The 12,506-nt window shown below is 44.1% G+C and overlaps 1 protein-coding gene across 3 annotated transcripts in view; it reads right to left on the bottom strand.

The window, feature by feature from the left end:
* Positions 1-6,194: 6,194 nt before the first annotated feature.
* lrrc24.S (leucine rich repeat containing 24 S homeolog) overlaps positions 6,195-12,506 on the bottom strand; it is a 32,605-nt gene continuing 26,293 nt past the window's right edge. For all 3 annotated transcript variants that reach the window (XM_041568236.1, XM_041568234.1, XM_041568235.1), the window contains 3 exons: positions 11,773-12,051; positions 7,744-7,912; positions 6,195-7,365 (listed from right to left, as the gene is read on the bottom strand). In XM_041568236.1, coding sequence (XP_041424170.1) covers positions 6,359-7,365; positions 7,744-7,912; positions 11,773-12,051 — 1,455 coding nt within the window. In that variant the 3' untranslated portion in view covers positions 6,195-6,358. The remainder of the gene's footprint in view (positions 7,366-7,743; positions 7,913-11,772; positions 12,052-12,506) is intronic.

The following is a 12,506-nucleotide window of genomic DNA, read 5'->3' as shown; positions in this document are numbered from 1 at the left end:
TTCATCCATGTAAACTCCTTCCAAACATACTGTTGCCGACTATAATGAATTCCATCCAGAGATCCAATCATTAAAGGGTAAAAAATACTGCCTAGATCTATGACATTTGACCATATGGCTCAAGTCTACCGTAATACATAGGAGAGAAAAACGCAAACTTCTCATTTCCATATCGGTCAAAGTTGACCAATCCAAGAGACTTCCAATCTGTTAAGACTGCCTGTCCAACATAGCCTTTGCTAGACTCTATGACAATTGACATTGCCCTAGTACCGTAAACATAGGGAGTTTCAAAAACGCAAGTCTTCTTCAATTTCCAATCGGTCAAAGTTGACCAATCACAAAGGACTTTCAATCCATGTAAAGACTGCCTTCAAGACTACATAGCCTTTGCCTACTATAGACTCCTTGCCAAGCTTCAAGAATAGGAAGACCATCAGCCTTCTATGACAAAGTCCTTCGGTCCATATGCATTAGCCTAGACTCTATGCAAATTCAAACCAGTTGCCTAAGATCCTATGAGTCAAACTTCACATTCCAACCAATACCATGTGTTGACCTGTGCAAAGCTTCTATTCCATTCCTCAAGTTAACCATAGAAGAAAAACGGCAAATCTTCTTCAATCTCCATGTCAAAGTTTACCTATCCAAGAGACTTTCTAACCATTGTAAAGACTGCTGTCACAAACATAGCGCAAAATCGCAAAGACTCTACTTCAATTTCATTGCAGTTGACCAATACCAAGAGGACAACACGCTAAAGCTTTCTTCCAACATAGGCTTTCAGTTGCCAATACATTGCCAGGCTTCCAATACCATGGTAAGACTCCTGTCAACAAACGTCTTGTGCCTCTATGCTCTATGACATTGCGCTTATCCGTAATACCATAGGGAGAGAACCAAAACGAAAAGTTATCTTCCATTTCCATAATGTCAAGTTGACCATCCAGTAGGCTACTTTCCAATCCATGTTAACGCCTTCAACACATAAGCTTTGACCAGATACTATAAAATGAATTCCTCTTCCTTATACAATAGGCAAAGAGCTGTCAGCCATACCATGCCTAGGCTCTATGGCAAATTAGCCATTGCCTAAGACTCCATGATAAAATCTACATTCCAACCATACATGTGTTGACCTGGCCAGTAGCTCAACTTCCATCCGTAAACCATAGGAAAAAAAACGCAACTTCTTCATTTCCATATCGGTCAAAGTTGACCAATCACAAGAGGACTTTCCAATCCATGTTAAAATGCCTGCAACAACATAGCCTTCTGCTCTATGAAATTTGACTTGCCGCATCCGTAATACCTAGAAAAAAAAGGCAAGCCTTCTTCCTATGAATGCATCAGATCCATGTAACTCCTTCACACTGCTTGATACTCTCACGAACCAGGAAAACGCATTCTACTAGGCATCATCAAATCATGAACTTCACACATCTTGATCTTAATCTCTCCATAAGAAAACAAATTTATCATCTCAGGCCAATCCAATCCAGTAAACTCTCAAATGTTTGCTATGATCCACCCATAAGAGCAACTTCTCTATGGCAATACATCAGCCCTGTAAACTCTCAACATACTTGTTAGCCCTTCTATCACCAATTCCTTCTATGGCAAATTACCATCCAAATTCCCTGTAAAACTGCTTCAACACATACCCTTGTACTCTTGAAGCATTCCTATCCGTAATACCATAGGGAGAGAAAAACGCAAAGTCTTCTTTCCATTCGGTCAAGTGACAATCACAAGAGACTTTCCAATCCAGTTAAACTGCTTCAACAACATGCCTTCTGCCTTAGCAACTTCCTATCCGTAATACCATAGGGAGAGAAAAAACGGCAAATCTTCTTCATTTCCATATCGGTCAAAGTTGACCAATCACAAGAGGACTTTCCAATCCATGTTAAAGACTGCCTGTCAACAACATAGCCTTTTGCCTACTATAGATTCTCCTTGCCATAAAAGAATAGGAACCACAGCCTTCTATGACAAGAGCTGTCAGTCCATACCTTGCCTAGGCTCTATGGCAAATTAGCCATTGTAAGACTCCATGATAAAATCTAACTTCCAACACATACCATGTGTTGACCTGTGCCTAGTAAGCCTCACTTCCTATCGTAATACCATAGGGAGAGAAAAAACGGCAAAGTCTTCTCATTTCCATATCGGTCAAAGTTGACCAATCACAAGAGGACTTCCAATCCATGTTAAAGACTGCCTGTCAAAACATAGCCTTGCTAGACTCTATGACAATTGACATTGCCGCTATCCGTAAACCATAGGAGAGAAAAAACGCAAATCTTCTTCATTTCATATCGGTCAAGTTGACAATCACAAGAGGACTTCAATCATGTTAAAGACTGCTGTCAAAACATGCTTTGCCTAGACTCTAAAATGAAGCCACCCTTCTAGAAAACGCAGTCTCTTCTTCCTATGGCAATTACCATCAGAACTCCATGTAACTCCTTCAACACATACTTTGCCTCTAATCTTCCTTCTAAACATAGGGAGAAAACGAAACTTTCATTCATATCTCAGTTGCAATACAGGCTTCCAATCCTGTTAAAACTCTCAACACATGTTGCCTCTTGATTCTTCCATACAAGAAGGAAACCAAGCTTCTATCAACGTCACATTCCTTCCAAGGCTTTGCAATCCATGTAAGACTCCTGTAAAAACATAACCTGCCTTGACTCTAGACTCACTTCCCTATCCGTAATACCATAGGAGAGAAAAAACGGCAAAGTCTTCTTCATTTCCATATCGGTCAAAGTTGACCAATCACAAGAGGACTTTCCAATCCATGTTAAAGACTGCCTTGCCAACAACATACCTTTTGCCTCTCTCATGACATGGACATTGTCCGCTATCCCGTATACCATAGGAGAGAAAAAACGCAAGCTTCTTCATTTCCAAGGTCAAGTGACCATCAAGAGGATTTCCATCCAGTAAAGACTGCCTGCCAACAAATAGCCTTTGCTACTATGACATTGTGACTTGCCCATCCGAATACCATAGGAGAGAAAAAAGGCAAAGTCTTCTTCATTTCATATCGTCAAAGTGACAATCACAGAGGACTTTCATCCATGTTAAAGACTGCTTCAACACATAGCCTTGCCTACTATGCATTGACATTCCCTATCCGAATACATAGGAGAGAAAAAGGCAAAGTCTTCTTCATTCCATATCGGTCAAAGTGACCAATCACAGAGGATTTCCAACCATGTTAAGATGCCTGCAACACATAGCCTTTGCCTAGTCTATGACAATTGACATTGCCGCTATCCTATACAAGGAGAGAAAAACGGCAATCTTCTTCATCCATATCGGTCAAAGTTGACCAATCACAAGAGACTTTCCATCCATGTTAAGACTGCCTGTCAACAACATAGCCTTTGCTACTATAATCTCTCCTACGTAACCAACAGAAACGCAGTCTTCCTTTCCAATCGGCAAATTACATTCAAGACCATGATAAAATCTAACATTCCAACACATCACCATGTGTTGACCTGTGCCTAGTAAGCCTCAACTTCCCTATCCCGTAAAACCATAGGGAGAGAAAAAAACAGCAAAGTCTTCTTTTCCATATCGGTCAAAGTTGACCAATCACAAGAGGACTTTCCAATCCATGTTAAAGACTGCCTGTCAACAACATAGCCCTTTGCCTAGACTCTATGACAATTTGACATTGCCGCTATCCCGTAATACCATAGGGAGAGAAAAAACGGCAAAATCTTCTTCATTTCCATATCGGTCAAAGTTGACCAATCACAAGAGGACTTTCCAATCCATGTTAAAGACTGCCTGTCAAACAACATAGCTTTTTGCCTACTATAGATTCCTCATTGCCATACAAAGAATAGGAAGACCCACAGCCTTCTATGACAAGAGCTGTCAGTTCCATATCCCTTTGCCTAGCCTCTATGGCAATTAGCCATTGCCCAAGCACTCCCATGATAAAATCTGACATTAGAACACATGGCTATGTGTTGAGCTGCGCCTAGTAAGCCTCAACTTCCCTATCCCGTAATACCATAGGGAGACAAAAACCGAGCAAGTCTTCTTCATTTCCATATCAGTCAAAGCTGACCAATCACAAGAGGACTTTCCACTCTATGCCAAAGACTGCCAGTCACACAACCCTTTGCTTAGGGGTTGTCTGGGCTGCTACATAGGGGACCCCCTGTCATGACACCTTTTTGTGAGAAGACGTTGGCATAGGGCAGGACTCACACAATACAACTCCTTTAGGTAATGCAGCTCTATTGTAGCATGGCAATGTCAATATCACAGGTTTAGATGGTAGCCAGTCGGCATTCAGTAGTTCTGCTTGTGGATAAAGCCAGGGCTGGGCACTGCTATTGTTGGTTACTGGAGCATGTGGGGACAGCTGTGATGGTTTGGGTTAGGGTTTATAGCCGGGCAGCCAATAATTAACCATTTTTCACTTGCAATAAATAATTGTAAATCTGATGAAAAGAATAATCACATGTATTTGTTTGAAAATTTCCCTTATGATGACCCTAAAACCTAAAGCTAACAGATTCATTCAGCGTAGTGTAGTGGATCCGGGCCCAGATTGTATACTGAGGCCCATTGGATGAGGACTGCATAAATGCACCAGTGTAGTCCAACTGGATAGTCGAACTTGCCTGATCAATAGCTGGCTGATGGTTAGAAATATGTCAGACAGACAGGCCCATCAGTGAACTCAATAAACAGGCCATTAAGTTGCTGGTTTGTTCTGGAGGTACCAAGTCACATCTTTTCTGATTCTCTGTATTTCATGCTGAATATGTTTAGTTGATGAGGAGCTTAAGGTTGGTCAAACCCAGGAGGTTAAGGTCAATCAGTCTCAGGAACTTGAGAACTTGAGGTCTATCAACCAACCCAATGAACTTAAAGACTATCAACCCAATAAGCTGAATGTCTATCAGCACTGGGAGCTTAAATGTCATCTCCAGGATCCTAAAGTATATCAGCCTCAGGAGCTTAAAGTCTGTCAACCCTAAGAACTTAAGGTCTATCAAACTTAGCAGCTTACTTAGAAACTTAAGGTCTATCAAACCCAGGAATGTAAGGTATATCGATTCCAGGAATTTCACCAAGGATCTTTATGTCTATCAGCACCAAGAGCTCAAGGTATGTCAGTCCCAGGATCCTAAGGTATATCATCCTAAGGAGAGTAAAGTCTATCAACCCAAGAAGCTTAACACCTATCAGTACTGGTGGCTTAAGTTATGTCAGCTCCAGGAGCCTTAAGTATGTCAGTCTCAGGAGCGTAATGTCTGTCAACCCCAGGAACTTAAGATCTATCAACCCCAGCAGCTTACTTACTCAAAATATTTAGGTCTATCAAGCCCAGGAACGTAAGGTCTATAAAATCCAGGAACGTCTATCAGCCCAAGGAGCTTTAGGTCTTTTGGCACCAGGAGCTTAAGGTATGTCAGTCCCAGAAGCCTAAAGTATATCATCCGAATGAGCTTAAGGTCTATCAGTCCAAGGAGCTTTATGTCTATCAGCACCAAGAGCTTAAGGTATGTCAACCCAAGGAGCCTAAGGTATATCATCCTAAGGAGCTTAAGGTCTATCAACACCAGGAGCTAAATATCTACCAGCAGCAGGAGCTTTAAGTTCATCAGCCCAGGAATTTAAAGTCTGTCAGCTCAAAGAGCTTAGGGTACTGTATATCAGCCCCAGGAGCTTAAGGCCTGTCAACCTCATGAGCTTAAGTTATTTTTGCCCCAGGCTCTTAATATCAGCCCCAAAAGTGTAATGTTCACCAGCCCCAGGTCCTTAAATTCTATCAGCCCCATGAGCTTAATGTACGGCAACCCCAGGGGCTTAAAGTCTGTCAGCCTCAGAAGCTTAAGGAAGAAGAAAATTCACAAAAAGTTGACAAAAGTTCGGCACCCCAAGTGATTGTTTTCACTTACTTGATTCCCTGGGTAAAGTTTTGTTGACTTTCCTTCTCATTTAATATCAGTCCCATTAGCTTAATGACTATCACCCCAGGACCTTAGAGGCTATCAGCCCCTGAAGCATAAACATTAAGTTGCAGGCCAACTTCTCATAATTCCTGGGCACAGGGTACACTGGGTTCTGTACCTTCTGCCCTCATATGAGAGTACAGGAGGACCAGTGCCATTTTCCCCTAGTTCTACCTCTAAATAAAATGAGATAAATTGAGTTTTGTGATGAGTTTTATTTTGAAGGTGCAGAAGGAATGAGAATGGAGAAGAAGAAGAAGATGGAGACTCTGATGCTGCCGGACTCTTAGTTAAGTGTATAAAACCCAATTAGTATTAAAACTCCAAGTCTTATCAGTTTATGGTGCCACTGGTTCGTCTTAGCAGTGGATTTCGTAGGCAATTTGCTGCTGGAAGAGGAAGCCTTGGTTCATGAAAATATCATTGATTGGATGCTCTGCCTCGTCCTTCGGGGTTTGGGTCCCTTGGTTTTGGAGCTGCTCTGTGAGATCGGAGAGTCCAGAAATACTGCTGAGTCCTTCTGTGTCTTTGTATGTAGGGAAATGGGACTTGTTCCGGTCTATGACAAACATCTCATGCCCTCGCTCATCCCTGTACTCTTCCAGTTGGGCGAAGGTGGTTGGGCCATCAGAGTAGTCGTTGACATATAAGATGTTCTCTTCCTTCTTTGCTTTTTTTCTCTTGTGGTACTTTCTGTAGATCATGACAATAAGTAGCATGGCCGTGAGAGCCAGCAAAGAAATTCCAATGGCAATGGTGGTCTGAGTTGCCATACTCAATGCAGTGAACTCCATGCTTTCCAAGTCATACAGTGGCTCTTGGCTAATGTCTACAGAAGTGTACGTGCGAGACTGCTGATTGGAAAGGTTGACTGCCAAGTGAAATAGAACCTTTGCCGTCCCACCGGGATTGGAGGCCACACATTCATATTTTCCAGCATGGGACACGGTTATATTGTTGAGGAAGAGCATTCCGCTGCCAGTGGCTGCATCAAACTGCTCCCCTACACTCCTTTCACTCAGCTCAAACTTCCTGCTGCTGGTGGACTTCAAGTTGACTTTGGGGGGACTGGTGCGAGCATGAGCGACTTTTCTCCAAGTAACCAGGGGTTGTGGGTATCCAGTAGCTCTGCAGCTGACCCTCAGCTCTTCACCAAGACGGGCTGTCACCTCCATGGGCTCCACAAGGACCATGGGAGGAATACAAACCAGACTGTTGCCAGAAATATCCACCAAGTTTTGGTGCAGCAGCCTGGGGGGCTCTGAGCAAATGATCTTTTTGTCCAGGGAACTGAGAAGTCTTTGCCCGTCATCCTTTATCCACGCTCTGAGCCAGTGGAGGGCACAGTCACATCTCCAAGGGTTTTCTGTTAAAGACAAGGAAGGTTCATTATTGTTATATTAGCAGCATAGCATTAGTATTTGCAGATATAAGGAAATGCCGGGTGACCAAATAATGAGTCCTTACTGCAGGTGCCCCAATGCAATAAATTCCATCCTTTCATCATTTAATAGAGGATGAAGGATCTTTTTTTAGTAAGCACCATTAGCCATGTTCTTGTGACCCCTTGACTCTGTATTTCAGACCAGTCAGGCCAGCGGCCTGAACCCCCTTCTACCTTACTAACCTTCATCACTTTCCCATATGATGTTCCCACTCTCCAGCTCTTTGCCTTAGCGTGTAACCCCCACAACATGGAACACTGCAAGTCACCACTGTACCCCGGATGTGCCCTGCTGGTTACCTGTGAGTCTCAGCACCTGGAGACTGATTAGGGGGCGCAGGGAGGAGCGGCTAATGGTGCGCATATTGTTCTTGCTGAGGTCCAGCAACGCCAGGGAGGAGAGTCCAGAGAAAGCCTGTTCCTGTAGGGTCTCAATGCTGTTCTCTTGCAAGTGCAACTCCTGCAGCCTCTGCAATGGGACCAAGAGAAACCATGAGTAGCACCAACATTGTTTCAGGAGTAAAAACCAGCAGAGAAAAGAAAGGAACAAACAGACAGAAACAATTACAGCTACACATAACAATAAACCCAGTGCAGTGTCGGACTGGGCCAGCGGGACACCGGGAAAAACCCGGTGGGCCCCTGGCTCTTGTGGGCCCTGCCGGCCCAGGTCCATACCCACATCTGCTCTTAATGCCGCGACCCCCTTTGTCGGAGGTCACAGCAAGAAAAAGTTTGTGCACACGCTGTGCGCGTGCATGCGCACATAAACTGCGGCACTCACATGCATACAAACGCTGCGCCCCACGCATGCACACAGATACGGCACGCACTGGCGCGCCAGGGTTGGGGCCGGAGTGGGGTGACCCTAACCCATTGTGAATGAGGAATTAATGGATATTGGGAAGTTGCACAGAATTATTCTGTCTCTCATTGGGCCGAATATTATATTTGTCCCTATTGTCTCCATCTTGTCGTACTGCCTCCAACTTGCCCTAATATCGCCATCTTGCCCTACTGTCTCCATCTTGCCCTACCGTCTCCATCTTGTCCTACCGTCTCCATCTTGTCCTACTGTCTCCATCTTGCCCTACTGTCTCCATTTTGTCCTACTGTCTCCATCTTGTCCTACTGTCTCCATCTTGTCCTACTGTCTCCATCTTGTCCTACTGTCTCCATCTTGTCCTACTGTCTCCATCTTACCCTACTGTCTCAATCTTGTCCTACTGTCTCCATCTTGTCCTACTGTCTCCATCTTGCCCTACTGTCTCCATCTTGTCCTACTGTTTCCATCTTGCCCTACTGTCTCCATCTTGTCCTACTGTCTCCATCTTGCCCTACTGTCTCCATCTTGTCCTACTGTCTCCATCTTGTCCTACTGTCTCCATCTTGTCCTACTGTCTCCATCTTGCCCTACTGTCTCCATCTTGTCCTACTGTTTCCATCTTGCCCTACTGTCTCCATCTTGTCCTACTGTCTCCATCTTGCCCTACTGTCTCCATCTTGTCCTACTGTCTCCATCTTGTCCTATTGTCTTCCTCTTGTCCTACTTTCCCCATCTTGTCCTACTGTCTCCATCTTGTCCTACTGTCTCTATCTTGTCCTTATTTCCATTGCTCTCCGGCACCAGATCATGAAATATCAAAAACGTAAATGCCGTTCTACACATACAGGGTTAATGCCTTCCTTATAAAAGTATGACAAGCCATTGGGTTCAGTGGGACAGAAGGAAATGCCCCAGTTAGTTTTCTATTTGTATTTTCTCCCCAGAGCTGCTCGTCTCCCTTCTGCCAGTAGGTGGTGCTGGAGAGGTAAGTGACTGCTGGGTACTAACGACCCATTATATCACAATATCCCAGCCCCTGTTATTTACTGTGTGCTGAGCACAGGCAGCTTTACTAATTGTGTCTCTAATTATCATTTCCTTGTTATTATTCCTGTGCAATCTGAGCACCAGGAGGACAGGTTTATACAAATGCAAATCAATGTTCTGCTCAATCTTCTAATCAGCAGGGCTGTTCTTTATATGTACCTTTGTACAGTGGATTAGATCATCAGGTTTATATTCCCTTTATTCGCACATAATGGAGTTTATTGCTGTCTCCCGCTGACGGCCAATGGTCTCCCATGGGTGTCCTTACTTTTACATAGGGAGCTTTCTGCCGAATAAACACAACTGCCGGATGAAGACACAACATGTAGCGTTCGCATCCAACAGTTGGTGGTGTCAGATACACACAGCGACAATGTCTGACATTCCTATTACTTAACTTAGATTCGGCGCATCCGACGTGACGCCTGTGATTTCGAATGATTTCGATTGTAAAGTCTCTTGTGCAATTCTACCCTAAATGTCTTTCCTTGAGGTTTAACTCTGACATTCCCTTCCCCAATCTAATTACCCTTAGTCTCTGGACTATCTGCAGCTCACTAATATCCTTCTTAAGAACTAGAGCCGAAAACTGCCCCCCCAATACTCCAGGTGAGGCCTTACTAGTCCTCTGTTACTCACCTGCACTGTCACCATTCTAATGATCTGCAGAGGTTCTGATTGGTTGGTCACTCTGTGCCTGTGAAGATCCTAATGCTCTGATTGGCTGCTGTCTCTAGCCTCATGGAGGAGACACTGAGGGTCATTTATCAACACTGGGCAAATTTGATTGCTGCATTCATTGTCCTACTTGCAGCTGGCTTCAAAAAGCTATTCACTGATTGGTTGCTATAGGTAACTGCCCATGGGCAAATTTGCTCAGTGTTACTAAATGAGCCCCACAGTGTCCTGTCCCAGAGGGGGTCATTATTATAATTAGAGACCAGCGGACAGTAAGGAGTGGGTAGTTATAAAGTTAATTGACTTGTTACCCTGTAATCTGTGAGCTCCAATGCAGCAAATGTCACTATTTACACTGGGCTCCAAAATATGATTCCCCCTGCAGGACCTGCGTTTTATTTCATCATTTATTGTTGCAAATATACTTCTGTACAGAAATCAAATCTTTCCTTATAAATGTCACTTCATCTGAATATGTAACTGTCATTGTGTCTGTCCCTTTCTCTTCTCTGCACTGCTGCTTCTGACTCCTGATACAACTTCCCAATATCCATTCATTCCTCATTCTCACTGGGTTTATAGTTCTGTGTAACTGTCATTGTGTCTGTCCCTTTCTCTGCACTGCTGCCTCTGACTCCTGATACAACTTCCCAATATCCATTCATTCCTCCTTCTCACTGGGTTTATAGTTCTGTGTAACTGTCATTGTGTCTGTCCCTTTCTCTTCTCTGCACTGCTGCCTCTGACTCCTGATACAACTTCCCAATATCCATTCATTCCTCATTCTCACTGGGTTTATAGTTCTGTGTAACTGTCATTGTGTCTGTCCCTTTCTCTTCTCTGCACTGCTGCCTCTGACTCCTGATACAACTTCCCAATATCCATTCATTCCTCATTCTCACTGGGTTTATAGTTCTGTGTAACTGTCATTGTGTCTGTCCCTTTCTCTGCACTGCTGCTTCTGACTCCTGATACAACTTCCCAATATCCATTCATTCCTCATTCTCACTGGGTTTATAGTTCTGTGTAACTGTCATTGTGTCTGTCCCTTTCTCTGCACTGCTGCTTCTGACTCCTGATACAACTTCCCAATATCCATTCATTCCTCATTCTCACTGGGTTTATAGTTCTGTGTAACTGTCATTGTGTCTGTCCCTTTCTCTTCTCTGCACTGCTGCCTCTGACTCCTGATACAACTTCCCAATATCCATTCATTCCTCATTCTCACTGGGTTTATAGTTCTGTGTAACTGTCATTGTGTCTGTCCCTTTCTCTTCTCTGCACTGCTGCTTCTGACTCCTGATACAATTTCCCAATATCCATTCATTCCTCATTCTCACTGGGTTTATAGTTCTGTGTAACTGTCATTGTGTCTGTCCCTTTCTCTGCACTGCTGCTTCTGACTCCTGATACAACTTCCCAATATCCATTCATTCCTCATTCTCACTGGGTTTATAGTTCTGTGTAACTGTCATTGTGTCTGTCCCTTTCTCTTCTCTGCACTGCTGCTTCTGACTCCTGATACAACTTCCCAATATCCATTCATTCCTCATTCTCACTGGGTTTATAGTTCTGTGTAACTGTCATTGTGTCTGTCCCTTTCTCTTCTCTGCACTGCTGCTTCTGACTCCTGATACAACTTCCCAATATCCATTCATTCCTCATTCTCACTGGGTTTATAGTTCTGTGTAACTGTCATTGTGTCTGTCCCTCTGTCAGTTCTAGGTAGTCTTATTAGGGTTCTAAGGAAAGCCCAATATAGATGTAAGAGGCGGTACCTGCAGGTCAGAGAAGGTGTAGGCCAACAGGCGAGTGATCTGGTTCCCTGCGAGGTACAGAACCCGGAGGTGCTCCAGTCCTTTGAAGATGCTGCTGTTGATGAGGTGGATCCGGTTTCCATTAAGGGCCAGTTCTAGCAGGTGCTGCTGGGATTTGAAGGCTCCAGGTTCCAGGGCAGAGATAGTGTTGTTCTGTAGGTAGAGGTACTGGAGGCCCGAGAGATGGGACAGGTCCTGCTGTTGGATCTGGCTGATGACATTGTCCTGTAGAAACACCGTCTGTGGGTAGAGGGGGGCACTGGCATTAACCCTGTGCCAGTCTGTGGGGCTACAGACTAATGAGGAGTGGGGGTGCTTGTGCCAGGGGATAATGGGATTTAGAATTTAGTGAATGGCTGCGCCTCGGGCATGAATTGCAATAAACCAACTGCTCGTTCCCAGGAATTAACAGTTTAGCCGAGTGCCGTATTGAGGGACATTTGTCAGACCCAGTAAAGTGAGTCGGACACAGAGGTTCCACATGGGCCATAAATATAAATAATGGGCTTTATCTGTTTCTGAGAGCAGAGCGGATCCTCTTTAATCCCTAATAACTCCGGCACCTTCTCTTTGTATTTACATGTTCCGTTTTGTTTCTGAGTAATAAGACCCCAGCAACGATATAGATCAGGGCTGAGTAGCACCGGCCTATTGTGCATGACTTTCATCTGACCCACCCGTGGCTCATTTACTAT

The sequence above is a fragment of the Xenopus laevis genome, chromosome 6S, assembly GCF_017654675.1.
Source record: "Xenopus laevis strain J_2021 chromosome 6S, Xenopus_laevis_v10.1, whole genome shotgun sequence".
NCBI lineage: Eukaryota > Metazoa > Chordata > Amphibia > Anura > Pipidae > Xenopus > Xenopus laevis.
Note: the sequence above shows the minus strand (reverse complement) of the source record. Positions and strands in the feature narration are given on the sequence as shown.